Here is an 18,630-nt window from a genome sequence, read left to right on the forward strand (position 1 = left end):
GAATTTCATCGAGTGTTATTTTGAGATGTATTATAGTTTAAATGCAATGATTATGTAAATTATAATTACTTTATGTGAAGAAGTCGTTTAACTTTGATCATATCGTAGGTACTTCAAACTTCAAGTTAAGTAAGTAAGTGTTAAATAACTTATACTGTTCATTTTTATTTGTATAATATCTTACATTTAAATTATAATCGTCATTAAGTAAAATACAAGTATGTTTTAAATTATCTACACCGTTAATCTGAGCGACGCGGTGAAAAAGATTTTGAACATGCTGTTCTAAGTATTCTAGGTATTCTGCGTTCATTAAAATCATATCGCAAAAGTCATCTACATGGATGAAATGGTACCATGTTTACTAGCTATTATAATTTACTATCTATTTGGAATGACACGAAAAAAGCAGAAAAAGTAAGACATTGGTCGTGGGTATGGGAAAGTTCACACGTGTTGGTTGAGCACCGATGTCGTTATAAAGCTTAGATTACATTATTCACGTCTTATTGCGTACTTTTACCCGCACAGAACGTTACCGCCATGTGTTTTATATAAAATACTATCATATTCTTAACTATTTAACCAATGGTAGACTTTAAGTCGTAGTTATAAGGTTCACGATTGGTAAGTTAATTGTGTCGACGGTACTTACATACAAATAAAGGGGCTGTATATTTCATTCGGTAATGCCTAATGGTCTCGCATAGGCGGCGCCTATAGTCTTTCCTTATTAGGTAATGGGTTTATTTTGAGCTTTATGTGGTTTCCTTTATTGCCACGAACAAGGTTAATGTACGTTTGATATGTAATAAAATCGCACTAAATGTAACGGAGCAATACCATTAATTTGACACAAACTTAGTATTCCTTCAATTTTCCAAGGTAACTTTATGATATGGAAAACCAACTGTCAGAAAAGGAAATGCCACATCATTTTAGCAATCCAATTAGCAACACAAACAACAGCGCATCGGTAGAACGCATACAATTTTGTATAGATACACTATTGATAATTACTATATTTTTTCGCACCAATAAGAACTGCACGCTTGCAAGATTCATGCTTTCTAGTTTAGGCCTAAAACCCGTTCCGCCATTAACATTATTCCAATATATAGATGAGATTGAAATTGATTGTACGGAGTGCATATTAATAATGCAAGACAGACTGATATATCTGCTGCGAATCACGACCGGCTTCTATTTCCCCCGAGGCTCGGCCGTGTGTCCGCTGCCTTATGAGCTGCGTATTCTCAATGGTTTCGCGAACCTAGGCGAGCCGAGGTCTTAGTCTATCCATTGTAAGAGATCAGTAACAACATACTTAATCGAAAATCGCATCTTCCACTGGTTCTTTAGAGCTTAATCGCGCTCGGCGAGCCTTTGGAATTACACCCCCGAGCTGACATTGCTCCGACTTCGCTGAGAAATACAATGTACAATGCATTGAAGACAGTGTGAATATATTAAAAGCTTTCATTTTATACGACATCAGACGAAATTAAAGAGAGAGATATGCGAGATATTTTACCAGGTTAAAATAATCCCTTGGTCATTACTCAAACCATTTGTAGCGTGACTCAACATAACATACAAAAATTGGGTAGTGAGTATACGACCGATAAATTAATTAAAACTAAAACTCACCAATTAAAACGTACGCAGTCAAGCACCTGGTATAAGGGTCCAACTACACTCATTAAATAAAATAAAATACACAGTGGGAAAAATTGTGCCCACCAACGCGGAACGGGCTTCATGCTGCCTGGAACTTCTCGCCGCGTAGATTGGTCCGATTACGGTAGTCGTTTCACAACTAAAGTGCAGTATATCGAGAATCAAATGCAAGCGAAAATCAATCATAACTCAACGCAGCAGAATCAAAATTGAAGTGAGCATATATGGATATTAGTGCTATTTTTGCCCGTATGTGGAACATATCGAGTAATTCGAAACCTCGCGTGAGTACTACGCTTTATCGCGTATATGCATCTTTTGGATTTTATAAGGATCTTTAAAATATATACCTACTTATCACGCTCTGCACAATATCATAATATATATAGGATAATATAAAAAGATATAGTTCCTCTAAATTGAACGTTATTCAGCCTTTCAACTTTTAATTAGGCATACGTAAGTAAAGATTATGCCCATGCATTGTTGGTTCATAATTACACCATATTCATATACATTGGCATATTATGTAAATGAACAGTCATTCGACCATAAGGAACTAATTATATAATTCGTTACATTTTCGCGCTGTGAAGTTATCTACGCGTGTAGATAAAAACGAGTATACTTTGAATATATAACCATATAACCAATAGCAGACCAAATTATAACGTACACTACTTATTCATTTACCTTAAATTGTAAATATTGATACTCAACAATAACTCAAAATATATGCGAGTACCTTGCATCAAAACCCCATAAATATCGGTCTTACGAGCACAAAGATAAGATCCAAAATGGTTAATGTCATCACCGAAAATGTGCGCGTATCTATTTACATAAAATATTACGACCGTTTCGTGCCAGCTCTAGAGGTCGATGGGTCATTGCGGTGACAAGAGTTAGGCTAGATGAATGCAGCTGATCACTAAGCCGAGATTGCTGGAGGGTTGACGTGCAAATACATTAGGGTTGGCACGTAAGGGATTTCGGACGTTGTCAATTTGTTACCTTGAAAAGGGGATTTTCATTACAGCTCTACTCTACAGCATCAGATTACCATTAGATTGCGTTTTGTTGTGAAAATATTACAACACAATCAAGCGAAACGTGATTATAGAGCGAAATTTAAAAGAACAAAGACTTTGAGCTCACGGTCATTGACAGCGTCTTACGAAATAAGTTAAGATTAATTTCACTTCAAGCAACTTCATCTCACAATGGGGTTGGCAACTGTCAAAGGTTTGCCTAGATGGCGCCATCATAGCTTGCCCCTTTTTCTATGAGATTTGGCTTAAAGAGCTGGCATCCAGGGTATTAAAAAAACAAAAAATTGACACAATTCTAGGGATTGAAGGGGCAAGCTATGATGGCGCCATCTGCTAAAAACTTCCACCGGCCAACCCCATTATTAAGAGTGAAATTATAATAACATCAATCATTGCACCAAATACGGTCATTTTTCAATTCGCGCAGATTAAATCTCTGACGCAGCCGCAACTGACAAAAGAGAAATGGGAGCAATAAGCAAATGCCTTCTTTCATAACGCGAAATTGGTTCGAGAGCTTCGAGGACAATTCGTTGCAGAGAAATGATGGGCCCTCAGAAATGATTGCCCCTTTAGGTGCCGCTGCCCGTACCGACTAAGTCGAGGTCTCGAATAAATAAATCGAACGAAGATTTTATGGCCAATATGGAGATTCCTTCAGGAGAATATAAAAACACAATGGTGTAGACAATGGAGCTTTTTGTTCTGCATCAATCTCTTTAATATAGTAGGCAATTTAAAAAAAAATGCGAAAATAAATTGAAAATCGTCGATATCCTTTAATCTTTATTTTGTTTTGCTGTGTATCATATAAAAGTAAATATTGGGCGTAAGTTTATCTTAAATGATCACCTTTACTGCCGTTAGGATCACTTAAGTATAATTTGATAGTCTGAGAACAATAACATTACATTAATGAATGACATGGATTATCCCATGCCCAGGCCCATACTCGTAAATAATAACGATTATTTGAAGAGTTTGGTCGGCTCGAATGACCCAACTTGTTTCGTACCACAACTTTGCCACTAATCTACAAAATTATGTGGTTTTAATGATCATCGTTGTAATCTTAGTATCATCGTTACGAGTACCTGTCGTAATTTTTATACACCTTTTGGGATTGTTGTTATAAATGTGAAGGTTATATAGGTAAAGGGTCAATAGAAATTGCTAATACTGTAAACAAATCAATACATGTTCATTGCTTCGTAAGCTCCCACTTTTTATGGACAACCATGGTCTTATCCACAATTTGTATACATACTTGAATCTCTTATTTATATCAATTTTTAGTAAAAAATTAATCTTGGCATATTTGTTTACATTATTTGCAATTTGTATAGACCTCCATTTTACTCTAAAAATCTTTTAAGATATCTCTATAACGTAACGTCGACGCACATAAAATTGATAATCAAAACAAATGCACGCACATGTACGCTTATAACGTGTAATGTGCCATAAAACAGGAAGTATCAGTTACTAACTGGATGAATGTTGCCACCATCATGTCATTTATCGGATGACACATATTTCTAAGCAATGGAATTATTTATCATCATGAAGATAGATGTTCCGTAAATACAATCTCTGCAGCCGAAGCGATGAATAGAGAAATTTTCACTCAACCAGCTTGCAAAAAATCACTCAATCGCTCAGATTCTATCACAGATGACGTCATCCATCAGTGAGCGAGTACGAAAAGGGGCATTAACCCCTCGTCCCTTCAATTACCATCTTTAGCTTTCAATTTGCCGTTTTGTGGTAAAGATGAAAAAAGACGAGCAAGGGAAAATTCTAAAATGGGTAAGTAAATAGACTGAAGTGGTAATGGGAGGCCATTTCTGTGTCGTCATCCGACGTAATGAACTGAAATGCTCTAAATAAGTAGAATAATTTAGCTATCTTATTACTGCCTGGTAGTTTTAAATTTTGCTCTACATGCACATTTATAATACCTTAGTTCATTGCCGTTAGTAAATGGTATTTTATTTAGGATACCCAGTTTTTGACTCGAGAGGGATAAGATTGGAAGTGGTTTGGAAATTTGTACTGGGTTTTTGACTAACCTCGTCGCGGTTAGAAGTTAGTACATGCTTTACCCAAACAATTATTCGCTCTGTGCATGACTCTGAAATAGGGCACATTACTTATCTGACAATTGACGGCTGTAGGCATGAAGATGTCGTCCCATGAAAGTTTGACATTCGCCCCAAGCCACGCATGATCGACCCGTGAATTTCACCACTTCGCACTTCGCACATGGCCGATAATATAGTATTTTTGCGCCTCACAACACCACTGACAATAGGCATTTCCTAAGTGCAATAATGGTTTCCTGGCAGCACACCCAACTACTGGAGGAAGTGGACTGCAATGATTAGAGATTGCGACACATTGCATATGCCGATCACGTACGCTTCTTAAGGATCTGGCTTTGCTTTGGCTTCGGATTGCGGAGTTTAAAGACTTGAGAATTCCTGGCTGTTGAGTAAATAAAACTCGACTTGGACACGATTCGGTGCCGTGACCAGGATTGTAAAAATCAGTTTTTTTTAAACAAAAATAGTATTGTTGTAAAAAAGTTTAGACACTTATAAAATCTCCTTATAAAGTAACCTGTTAACTTTTACTAGTCCTATTAAGGTTTAATAACTCAATATAATTTTGCATTTTCGTTTTCTTAGTCGACTTGAATATATTTCTCGAAATACGATCAAAGACTATTAAGTTTCGTAATACAAGAAAAAGAACTCTTAACATATTTTCCTGATCGGCCATAATAATTTTCTTAATATCTGACTAGTTACGCTGCAACAAAAGTACTGCAATATTTACGATGTTTGGTCGTTAGTAGTCATCACATCACCACTAAATCACTATTGCATAATATATCTGTTTAGTAAACAACCACGCTAGTTAGTTACTTTATGTCGTAACGAGCTGTAACGCGTTCCTGATTGGCGTTACCCGTTATTACCATAAACCTTCATGATTTAAGTTATCAGAGCACAGCGAGCACAGTTATTTGTTGCCGTTGAACTTTTATTTGATATGCATTCGAGTTTACTTTAACGGGAAAAGTTATTCTTTATGTATTCCAATAAGTTTGTATTGAATAATATTGGCTTTAAAATCTTTAAATAGAACGAGGTAAGTACGACGTACTACCTATTATGCCTATTATGACATATGTAAATAATTAAATAAATTGTTAAGGTTACTCAATATTTTCAATAAACATTTGATTCCATAATGCTTCACGAACAGGCCATTTCAAGTTGACGTCATTACCAAGTCTAGTTCTAACCAGTGAATGATCTCATTGTCTATAAAATGGTCTGATTCATACCGTAATGGCATTGCTTTAATCAACTTGAGTGTTAAGTACTAGAACCGTCACGATCTTAAATCTTTGATGGAACGAAACCTTAGTAGGTCAGCTTTATGTCATTTCACCTACATACCTAATTGTTAAATCGACCTTCACTTGTTAGAATAGACGTCGTCATGGGACTGACCTATAATGTTAACACAGGTTACTTGCCCTAGATGGATCAATCAGAAATATCAACAAGCCAGGTGTGATGATGAGTTGTTGGATTGGAGTATTGAGTTGTACCTATAGTATATAGAATCGTGTAGAATGGAACTGAGGTTTGCTGCTCGTCGAGTAGATATACTATGAGTAGTGCCCGCAAGTCCTACAATAAGTTGTATTACAATATGCTTCATAATGCGAAGTCTCTTGTAAGGTAGTCTATGAAAGCGAATAAGTCCATTAGTGAATCGAATGGCGTCCAGACATTTTTGCCGCTGTAAATATCGTCCATCATATCCCGTTTTATAGACATTGAGGCGTGTCTGATGGACATTATACGGTCGTTTGACAGTAAATATTGGCTTTTGTTATTTACATTCCTAATTAGGCCGATATTTTCTGTTTGCATACATGTTATCAAATGTTCTGGGTTGCGACCTTCATTTGGCGTCGGCCATGCGTTAGGTAATACATATAAGCGTAATGCTATGTTCATACATTCTTATGACAATTGACTTATCGGGTTTGTATACGCTATTAGTATAACGTAATTATCCAAATTAGAGTATGTTGTTTTATGCTAGTGTAAGAATTTGATCTAATAACGATAAGGTCAAGATACTTAAATCAAAATCTGCTTGTTAGTAAAGCGTGGTGTACCTAATACATTGTTTTAGTACGGGGCTGAAGATTTGATTGATTTGTTTTTTTTCTTCTTCTAAAGACAAACAATGAAGTATGAGTATATGTAGTACTTGAACACAAGTCAAATGAAATTGAAGACATGTAACCGCAATATGAGAATAGATACGTAGGTATACGGTAACTAGTCTGTCATATGAGGCCAATGAATGACTTGAGAATGCATAATTGCATATGTACTAAATTAATTTTGACGTATCAGTCCTTTTCTTGCAGTCTGAATATTTTTCTCTTAATGTTTTTTTATGTTAATAATAATAATTTTTGTAATAATGTTTTCATGTATTTTTGTTACAGGAGCACATAAATTTGGTCGGGACGGACGAGAATCTGGGGTCTGTCGTGATGTCCCTCAAGAACGAACATATGGCGGGGCACGACCACACCAGGATACTTCTCAGATTACGCACAGAGACCATGCACGGACTCATACCCACCACTAGTAAGCTTATAAATACATATATATATTAATTTAGTTTATTACGACTAAGTACCTACGTTTTTCGAAATTTGCTTGTTAGAGTTGAACCAAGAAAAGTCTGCAACGATTTTGATAGCAAACGCAGTGTAAGTGTTATTTTAAAAGTCAAACTTCTATGACATTATGACGTATAAAATAACACTTGCACTGCGTGTGCTATCAAAATCGTTGCAGACTTATCTTGGTCTAGCTCTATCTAATAGCGCGTTTAAAAGTGGCCTTAAGTAGACAAAGTAACGCTTAATCCATTGTTGTTGCCCTTTTCATTGTCAAGGTGACATTTGCCTATAGTAAATTAGCCTCTAAAGGAGCGAAAGCACAATTGAAACGCCATTATTACGCATACCATTATTACCTAAACACGCGATGCCATCACAATCGAAACACATGGGGCCCATTTCTCAAAAGCTTGTAACTTGTAATACAAGCGGATGTCACTTTTTGACAGCTTTTGTTAGAACTTCCACTTGTATTACAAGTTACAAGCATTTGAGAAACGGGTCCATGGTCTGTGCTGCGTCGGGTAATACCGCTGGTGGTGTATATCGATTAGTGTAGATTCATTTCGTTGAGTTAGATCTAGTCACATATTTATTTGACTTAACAGGCGTAGCGATGTATCGGGTGGCATGGTGTTTCAATAATGTTCCTAAAGTCATTGCACACGGCTAGTTTTATAGTGAGTTGATATACTCGCGACTCTCGCGAGTTAGTAGCGGATAGCATAAATAAAGTTACTCGTTAGTTGGGATACATGAAGCGAGTCTGAATAGCTAGTCAAAGCTCCCACGAATCACGTTAGTGCAGCGGTGCAGAAAGTAGTTGTGTGAAAAAAAAAGAACTCATTTATATATGTAAATGAGTCGGCAGATTCCTGTAAATATGGACTTGTTTATAAGTTTTAAAGTCTCTCAAGGAAGTTGAATCAAATAACTAACCGCCGAGGGCAAAGGAAAATCCCCACCGGAAAATCCATAGGCAATTTTAAAACGGAAGAAAATAATGCCTTTGGTTTTCAGGATCAGGCGCAATGCCATCGCCGTTGAAAATGGCGAAGATGCTTAACGACCAAGTGAACGTCGACAACTTCATGGCGGTGATGTGTCTCAACGCGTCCTCGCTGATCTCAACCTACGACGAGCACGTGCTGGTCGCCACCTTCAAGTTCGGAGTGCTGTACCAGAAGTATGGACAGACGACGGAGGAAGAACTCTTCGGGAACAACGATACGTCACCCGCATTCGACGAGTTTCTAGAAATGCTCGGGCAGAGAATCAAGTTGAAAGACCATAAAGGTACGTTAGATGCGCGATAAGAAAGTTTAAGCGATTATCTGGGTACCCAGAGATCTCGCTAATGGACGGTAATTACACTGTTCTTGTAATAGAGGAATATAAAAGTTTTAGTTGGTGAATAATTACAGGCGATTAATAGTACGAACGTGGTGACTTTTTATTAATGGTCGCCTTAACTTTGCTAGCAGCATTTAGCTTCAACTTTTATTAAAATTCTTTCATTGTTACAATACTTACAATTATTTCCAACGTTATGATGAAGAGGGACACGTTTGCTGTGGATTGGATTTATCCTTTTTTATATAAAAAGGAGTTTTTAAGTATATATTTTACGAATAAAAATAACGCGCCATAATTTCTAGAACATCTTGTGTCATCTTTTAACACTGTGCAATTGGAAAGATTTTATCAAAATGTAAGTATCTCACCCGAAATACTTTTCCTCAGGCTATCGCGGCGGTCTGGACATCATGAACGGGCACACCGGCACCGAGGCGGTATACGAGCGATTCTTCGACCGCGAGATCATGTTCCACGTGGCTCCCCTCCTACCGCACACGGCTGGCGACGCGCAGCAGCTGCAGAGGAAGAGGCACGTCGGGAACGACATTGTGGCGATTGTTTTTCAGGTAAGACTTCTTTATGAAGCCCTGGTAAATATAGCATCAGTGGAAGTCCCTTGATACTGTCAGTTATCAGCACGGAGATGGAGTGAGATGGGTATATTTACGGCGTGATCATGTTCCACGTCGCCCCTCCTACCGCACACGGCTGGCGACGCGCAGCAGCTGCAGAGGAAGAGGCACGTCGGGAACGACATTGTGGCGATTGTTTTTCAGGTAAGACTTCTTTATGAAGCCCTGGTAAATATAGCATCAGTGGAAGTCCCTTGATACTGTCAGTTATCAGCACGGAGATGGAGTGAGATGGGTATATTTACGGCGAGATCATGTTCCACGTCGCCCCCCCTCCTACCGCACACGGCTGGCGTCGCGCAGCAGTTGCAGAGGATGAGTCACGTCGGGAACGACATTGTGGCGATTGTTTTAGGTAAGACTTTTGAAGCACTGGTAAAGGTAGCATCAGTGGAAGTCTCTAACTTACTCTACGTAGTATGGGAACGTTGTTGAGAGTCTTTCGGAAACTTGTGTAATACGCACATATTGCGAAATTACAGCATGCAAGGGTAGTAAGCTAGCATTATGCTTAATATCAATCCAATCTAATACCAACAACTAATTATTGTCGCTATCTATGTGTACGTTGTCTAACGATAACGATATGATGATTCCAGGAAAAGGCAACTCCGTTCACGCCAGACATGATTGCGTCCCATTTCCTGCACGCCTTCATCGTCGTCACGCCCGTGGAGACTACCGGCGGGGAGACCAGGTAACATCCCTCATCCCTAAAATACAGTTAAGAGCTAAGAAAAGAGCACATCGTGTCTTAACACAAAATATGCAGGTACCTATTTAAAATAAGTGTTCCGTGAACAAAGTTTTGTACGGAACACTAAAAACTGTCGTTGGATAAAAATCAACCTTATTTTAACATCAGAAAGACTGATTCGGAAATGTTTTTCAACTTGTACTCGTGCCTTTATTACGAATTTACGTTTGATACACTTTGGGACGCCAAAAAAGTATTATCCTGAATATCTTCATAAAGAAAAAGAAAAAAACTACGACGTAGGTGTTTGTGTTTATGAGTAAACTTTTCGATACTTGAGATACGTTTTGGAGTGCCATACAAATGTAGGCATGTACAGTTTGCATATACATTTATATACTGTACGTACATTACTATCCCGACCCTTCAGATGGAAAGTTTTCCTCCATTACTCCTTACTTCAAATATTTTTCCGTACAAGCTATTCACCTCGCAAAAGTTAAATATGTACATCATCCTTCAACTTTTGTTTGTTCGAAATTCAATTACTAACAAGTCTCTTGATCTCCACTGTTGTTATTATTTTCTAATACCTTCGCATTAAATATTCCTTGAGTTAGACACAATCTCTTTTCCATTTCACTTGGTGGAAGTTTCTCTTATTCTTGTTACGTTACATTTGTCGCTTCTCAAGTGACTTGTTTAACATAAAGTTTGCGTTGCGTCGGAACAACGCACAGACATTATTTGCATGAAGAAGTCGTGAAAATGGCTCAGAAAAGGGGAATGGAAATTTTCCCTTGTAATTTATATGCAAACGAATCTTCTGTTGTAATTAGAAAGCTTTTTGCTAGGAGTTATACTGCTAGGTGTGCTATTAGTATTTCCAGATTTTATGATGACGGATTTGAGGGAACGCAATTTTACGAGAAAATGCGAAAAAGCCTTTTCAGATGTTGCAGGGTAACTCGTTACCGGAGCTCAAGTGTTGTTTTAAAAGTTTCTCATATTTACGGAAAAATGTACGGGAAAAGGTAGCGTCTAAAAGTTGTTATAGTAAAAATGTAAGCCGTGACTACCGTGAATTTGAATGGTATGTTTCTGTGTCAAATCAGTACAGCGGTTGTCTTCCGTTATTTGTTACATTGTGTTTGTAAAGGACACTAAATAATAGTATTAGACAGTTCTAACTTAGTATGGACACTTTATCCTAAAACAATGCGATTAAGTAGGTGCCTAATTATAACTGACTAGCGACAAGCCCCCGCTTCGCACGGGTAAACCTTAACAAATTATATAACCTAAACCTTCCTCAAGAGTCACCTCTATTGATAGGTGAAAACCGCATGAAAATCCGTTCAGTAGTTTATGAGTTTATCGCGAACATACATAGGTACATACAAACAGACAGACGCGGAAGGGGACTTTGTTTTATAAGATGTAGTGATAAAAATGGATAGGTACCATTCGTAATGTTGCTTGTCATACGTTTGCGTCAATTTCTCGAAGCTTTTTGCCATCATCGCTTTAATAAAAAAAACAGCCAATTCGCCATAGTAGGAGTACTAAAATATGATCTTTTTAAGATGGTCACGAATCCATAATGAGAATTAGTAAGTTACATTTCATTTTCTACTTCCAGGTACAAGGTGGCCGTCACCGCTCGTGGAGACGTACCATTTTTCGGGCCGACTCTCCCCCAGCCGGCGTTCTTCCGCAAGGGGCGCGAGTTCAAAGAGTTCCTCCTCACCAAGCTCATAAACGCCGAGAACGCGTGCTACAAAGCCGAGAAGTTTGCACAACTCGAGCTGAGAACACGAGCGTCGCTACTGCAGAATTTGGCCGACGAACTGAAGAACAAAACGGTGGAGTTCCTTGGTACCCCCGCGCGGATGGAGCCCGGGGCGGTGTCGCCGCAGCCGGAGGGCACGCCGCGGCAGGAGGGGCCCAGTACGAGGTTTATTGATACTGTGAAGAAGGCGTTCATATCGAAAGTCAGGTATGTATACCTCATTGTATATGTATCTAATTAGGCGGCCATACATCGGGGTTTTCGGTGCGGGAATGATTTCGTGTATTTATAACTTTGTTTATTGTAAAATAATTACCAAATTATGAATTAAACTTAGGTAGTAAGGTCCAAATGTGCTTAGAAATGTTAAATTAGTATCGTTTTTTACAGTTTTTACCTGCTATTTGCCTAGTGTAAAACATTCCCGCACCGAAAACCCCGATGTATATGCTAATTACGTTAATTAGCGTTTAGAAGATCGACAACAGCGTAGCTTAGCATCTAAATAAACCTCCTTACCATAACCACCCGATGTTAGATGTGTCGCTCTCATGTTGTCGATTTTACTTCAACTCCCTCTTTAACACATTTTCAAATACATCTGTGGTTATTTCGCGGTTTCCCTTGATTGAATACATAGCTGATTGCTTCAAAATTAACTGCTTTGTTTCTAGAAACTTTTCAGACTTTTCCAACTATTAAGCAATCAAATAACGCTGTTGTACGGTTGTTATTTACTTATAACTTTTGCTTGTTTCAGATCACCGAGCGTAGACACGAACCTCTCAGGCGACAGTGGCAAGAATGTTCTGAATAAGAAAATGAGCAGTATGCAAGATACACCCACCCCTAATGTAAGCCTATTTCAAATATTAAAATATAGTTTATTTTTAAACTCGTCATATAAGTCGGTATTAAATACAAGGAGATATTGAGTTTAGAATATTGCCGTCTTTAGTTAATAAATTAATAATTTTCAATGCTCTTTCGGCTCATCCAGTTGGCTAAAACTTTTCACTTGTTGGTTATTGTTAGCTTTTCAAGTTAGTTGATACCTAAGCATAGTGCTTCGAAAAAGTACCTTATCTTTTCTTTGGTGGTTTATCTTTATTTTTTAAATACCTACCAAATCTTATTTACGAACTTGTATTTTCAGAGCGGCCGTTCCAAAACGTCAGTAGCGTCATCGTCAGCGAGCGCGGTGTCGGTGCGCTCGGCCGGCGGCTCCGACGCGTCCAGCCCCGACGTGACGTCACGCGCCGCCGGCCCGCGCCCGCCCATGCACGACCACAGCGACGACTCCAGTTTGAACTCTGTGGATTTGGATCCTCTTGGTGAGTTATGAACTGGTACCTACTACCTCCTGGTACCTACTTTTTATGATGAAACAGCTATTTTATTAAGTTTTATTATGAGACAGTTAGCGATCTAGAACTACTTAATCAGTTCAAAACGATCTTCTTATTCTAGAATATGAAGTTTATCTTAGTAATGGACGAATAAAACAAGAAGAGAGACATTATCTATACAAAGTCCAATCCGCTATCTTGGACGGGAGTTAATTTCATCTGAGGTCTAAGCATCCAAATATATGGCGTCCAACAAAATGGATAGAAGTGAGACCTGCTCCTGCTTTTAGCATTGCGAATGGGAAACCAGAGGTCTTAGCGCCTAACAAAATGGATGGCACTGAGACCTGCTGCGTTAGAGACGCTATCTGGTAATAGTCTAGAATTGGAGGAGTGTAATTTTATATAGACGTTGTCGGTCTTCTTGTGTTATTCTTCCATATTAATATAAAACATAAAAGGGTAAGTAAAATCATCGCTTACTGATCATCACAAATCACAAACCTTAACTTAAATTAATTCATTAGACATGTTTATTAGTAATTATTTAAGATAATTGCGTGTTTGGTGATTGAATTGAATTTTTCTTCAATTAGACGACAAGGACTGGCTGAGTTGTGGTAAAAGTGCAACAGGTTAGTCCTGTAGAACGTGTGTAGACATCGTAGAGTAGTCACTGTTGTCCACAAGCAAAGATAATTTAGAGGAATATTGTCAAAGTAAATTATCTAAAGTGTCATTCTACGGAACTTGCTAACTATGTAAACAAACCGCTATACTGAAAATCATCAGTGACAGTTTCAATATGGCGGTTTGTTTACATAATTAACAAGTTCTGACTGACACTGACTAGTAGAGTAATGACTACATAATTTACTTTGACAATATTCCTCTATTTCAAATTCTCTTTGCCACAAGCATGATTGTAGTACACTGCATATGTTTATTAAAAAAAATAGTAAAAGAGTTAAAAGTTTTTAAATCATGTATTGAATCTTCATTGTCTGCTTATAAATAGGTGACTTAGGCACCTAAGAAAATGCATGAATATTACTTTCTTCTAGGAAAATCTACCAACGAAATATAACTTTTTGTTTTACTTGGTGTGTAGGTATATTTTAGTTTTAATTAAAATAAAACGTGATATCTGTAAATGAATATTTAAGAATGATTTGTAGTCGATGTTAGAGCCTTTATTTACACAATGCGTATTATGTAATAAAGAAGCATGTGTCGTGAAAGTGTCACAAAGTTATACGTAACGTGTAAATACCGATAGTTTCGATGTTGTTATTTTTTATTTTATTTTATTGATTCAGAAAATTTACACAGCATTACAGCGGACTAATACACTGTGAAATTTATAATAGACAGTATTTATACAAACAAGGTACATGATACAGTCTAGAAAGGACAAACAGAACAAAATGTCAGAAAGAAAAACTAATACAAGACAGATGATTCACGCTTATCCAACGCCTTATGCTATGCCTGTTGTCAGGCAAACAAACGCCATTTTTGAAATGAAATAAAAAAATAAACCTCCGACTTTGACACTTCTTGTTGTAGATGTCGCTGTAAGCGCTTTTCGAGGGCGTAGTTATGGTATTAAAAGATTCGATGACCATAGCAGGGCGCTCGGTAAAACAAAGTCGGTAAAACCTCCGGTAAAACTACGGTTGCGATTTCGACTCCCCCCCGTTTAAGGTTTAACTTTTTACTCTAAAACCAATACCTACTACCAATAGTTCAATTTATCATTAAGTATCGAAATCACATTATGTGGCTATAACAACTAATTTACAATTTTCTACAGGTGGCGTGTACGTAGACAGCGACACAGGCCTAGAGTCCATGTCATCAGCGGAAGCGGGCGCGAATCCGCGCGGAGAACCGCCCGCCGCTCCGCGCGCCGACGCCGAGCTGCTCAGGCAGGAGGTCTGCAAGCTCAAGAACGATAAGCTGGATCTGTTGAAGCAGAATATTGTAAGTTTACCTGAACCGGTTACCCTTTACTTTACTTTATACTTTATATCCAAGCATTATATTACGCAAGTAATGTAAAAAAATCTTTATATAATTTCGCTTTTGCATCTGTTTTGTATACTGTGACAAGACAGCTTTGCATATTTGCAACTTTCTCTACTAATGAAGCCACATAAAACCGCCAAAAACGGCGTCAATTTTGAAAAATGTAGGCGTGTGCGATCAATTTCCCATAAAAAAATAAAATTCGCGCGTTTGACCTTTGGTTTGCCAGAGAATATTACCTTATTTCTATGCATATTTTTAATAGAGGAAAAATGGATTTACCCGTCGCCACGGGTGTTACTCAAAGTCGCAACTCTTGATAAATCGACGCTCTAAGTAACTGAACTAGGTTCTTAGCTTTTATTATTTTTTAATTTATGATCTTGTTAGTCCACGGATTTGCTCTGAAAGAAAAAAAACTATTTATTTGATCAGTCACATCTACTACAACCATTTATTTATTGCTGATGGATGAAGCGCCTATCAAAATGTTAAAATTCTATGTCTCCCTTTTTCAGAGTTGGCAGAACGAAATAAAATGCCTACGCGAGAAGGAGATGACGCTACAAGCTAAACTGGACGCCGCGGCGCGCGAACTGAGGCGGCTCCGCGACCAGCAAGGCTCCACCATTATCCCCAACCCATCGACGCACGACTCCACCGCCTAGACACATCAAATCAACGAAAATGCACCCTATCATTTACGGAATAAGAAACGTGGCGGTTGCAATTTGTAACTTTGTTTTACATGGTATACCAACTTATTTTTACGGTTGATAAGATTTAAACCAGATACAAATGTTGCGAGCTCTCGAATTTATGAACCGCAAAAATAAGTTGGCGATGAAGATGGGTAGGATAGCATTAGTTTAAAACAGTTTTAAATGTTTTGGTGGGCTTCATTAAACTCAATGTGTAGTTGATGTATGTCTCTATGCAGGAATATAGATTCTATACCTACTTGCTCTCTAGGACGAATTATATCTCGAAAACAGATATAATATTTGTCTTAAATGGATCTTAATGTGAATGTAGGTAGGTATACATTTACCTTATTTTCTACTTGTGCAATATAATTTCTGCTGCAATATAGTACTTATACTACAAACACCACGCTCTTGCTATCCAAATACGAGTAACGACTGGGATTCCAAACATTTATTGCACATATTTTCTGGGTATTAACCCCGCCATGTTTAAGAAATGTTAAGGACTCTGGTCGCTATTGGTAAAACTCTATTTATACGTATTTAAAACATGGCTATATGTCGTTTGATATATAATATACAGCACGTATTGTAAGGTTTCTATGACTAATTTATAGAGAATATGATTCTAATCTTTTATATGTTGTTATACCAGAACTATCTATGCGATCTTATTTCCAAGGTTCAGTCATACGTATGTTTTGTATGGACGTTTGACCTCTGGTCTTTAAATGTTCGCATGATAGACTTCGCTTTTGTAAATGTTGTGATAAAGTAGTTTATTTGGGACGTTTAATCTAATGTAAACTTTCTGGTTTTCGAGTAATATGCAATTGATTTGTATGCACACACAAAAGAATCTCATTAAAAGGAATATAGTTTAATTATCAAGGCATTAGGAAAAATACGTATTTTACATAAGAAACGCATAATAACTACATTACTGTACTCGTTGAAGTTGTAATTCTTTTGAATATTTTATATTGTACATCAAGTCTTGCATTAGATGCGAGGTACAACTGAGGTCATAATTAAGTGTACGTTTGTTTACCCTATTCTAAAGAAATGTGGTACGTAATAAACTGTATGCCATTATTATGATTATGGCTGTACCTAAACTGTATGTTGCGTGCATAGTGCCCTTAATCTTTTTTCAACGTGTATATATTTTACACATAGGTATATTGAATACAAATTGTATTCCCATTACGAACTTTACGCGCAAAAAATATATTTACACGTTAGCGAAATATTCTATAGAGAAATTGAATATTCATTTATATCTGTTGTAGCGTATGCCTTCCAACGATTTTCGATATTTAGTGACGAAATAGATAAATGTAATGCAATTTTTGAGTCATTTGAATGTTTTTAAAAGCTTATTTTATTCAATTTTAGGGATCTACCACACCATTGCTTCAGATAAATACTTAAACGCATGTCTATGCTGCGTATGAGAGTGTGGCAGTTCCTTAATTTTGTACGTTGCGTATAGATCTGAGAATTTTCGACTAAATTTGGCAAAAAATTGTCTTAAATAGCAGGTAAATGTCAAGCCTTTGTTACTAGAAAGCCTATTTATTGGTAATGATGGTGCGTTAGTAACATTTTATTGAAAAATATAACAAATAGATACAAATGATTTGTTAGAGAATGTCATAGTGCCCAGTTTATCCGTATTTGCATATTCTGCATAGTGCAATGTTAATTTCTAAACTTAATTCTATTAGATTTATAGTTCTTACTTTAAGTTAACCAGTTATTGTAAATATTTAGGAACTGGACCACTATTGATACAGTATTTTCTTAATTTATGCTTGATAGGCGTAAGATTCGTTTCGAGTGTCTTTGAGTTGATTATGTTTTGTTGATTATCATTAATATTTTATACCAAAGTTAACATTCCCCACTAAATAGTATAGATTATTATTTTGTATAATTATTGCTTTTATAAATGATACACCAGTATTCTTTATGTTATAAATAATTTAACCGACGGAGCACGCTAACAATAATTTTCTGAGTTTACATTAAAATTAGTTTAACTAATTGTAAGTATGGCGGTACCTTCACTGAATTAATGCACACAATTTTGCATTTTTTTGAGTCTCGAGAATTATTTAAACACCTTATTATGTCGCCATATAATTAATGTAATCTTTTGATATTTTTGTTTGATTGTTGATTATAAAAGTAATTGACAAAATGTTGATTCGTCTTCTGACTACTGTCGTTAATAAACCAAATATCGCGAGTGTGGAGAGTTAGAAGAAATAGTTTAATATAAGAGATACTATTGAATTATATGAATAGTTAATACTAAATATTAATATTGTTGTTTTATTCCCCCATTCACATAAAAACCTGAGTACCTGGGCATTTTCACTTAACTGTGTAACATTAACGGCCGGTTAGCAATCTTTACAAAACTGACGGTCAATGTCAAATCCCATGCATTTTGTCAGGAATGTAACGGTTAGACTTTACTGAAACACGACTTAAGTCGCGGTTTAAATTACAAGTTAGAATGAAAATGCCCACCTATGTTATACAATACTTAAAAACCTAATCATATGAGAAAATGCACATTATCTTACTTCCTCTA

The 18,630-nt window shown here is 37.0% G+C and overlaps 1 protein-coding gene across 9 annotated transcripts in view; it reads left to right on the forward strand.

Annotated features, from left to right (window-relative positions):
- The window catches only part of LOC134797524 (rap1 GTPase-activating protein 1), a 432,711-nt gene extending 414,356 nt beyond the window's left edge, over positions 1-18,355 (forward strand). For 8 of the 9 annotated variants that reach the window (XM_063769789.1, XM_063769788.1, XM_063769787.1 and 5 more), the window contains 10 exons: positions 7,276-7,420; positions 8,479-8,754; positions 9,202-9,383; positions 10,049-10,146; positions 11,789-12,145; positions 12,699-12,792; positions 13,095-13,272; positions 13,884-13,922; positions 15,104-15,273; positions 15,837-18,355. In XM_063769789.1, coding sequence (XP_063625859.1) covers positions 7,276-7,420; positions 8,479-8,754; positions 9,202-9,383; positions 10,049-10,146; positions 11,789-12,145; positions 12,699-12,792; positions 13,095-13,272; positions 13,884-13,922; positions 15,104-15,273; positions 15,837-15,986 — 1,689 coding nt within the window. In that variant the 3' untranslated portion in view covers positions 15,987-18,355. The remainder of the gene's footprint in view (positions 1-7,275; positions 7,421-8,478; positions 8,755-9,201; positions 9,384-10,048; positions 10,147-11,788; positions 12,146-12,698; positions 12,793-13,094; positions 13,273-13,883; positions 13,923-15,103; positions 15,274-15,836) is intronic. The other variant, XM_063769791.1, reaches the window with a different exon arrangement.
- The last annotated feature ends 275 nt before the right edge of the window (positions 18,356-18,630 follow it).

Source organism: Cydia splendana, chromosome 15, assembly GCF_910591565.1.
Source record: "Cydia splendana chromosome 15, ilCydSple1.2, whole genome shotgun sequence".
In the NCBI taxonomy this organism is placed as follows: domain Eukaryota; kingdom Metazoa; phylum Arthropoda; class Insecta; order Lepidoptera; family Tortricidae; genus Cydia; species Cydia splendana.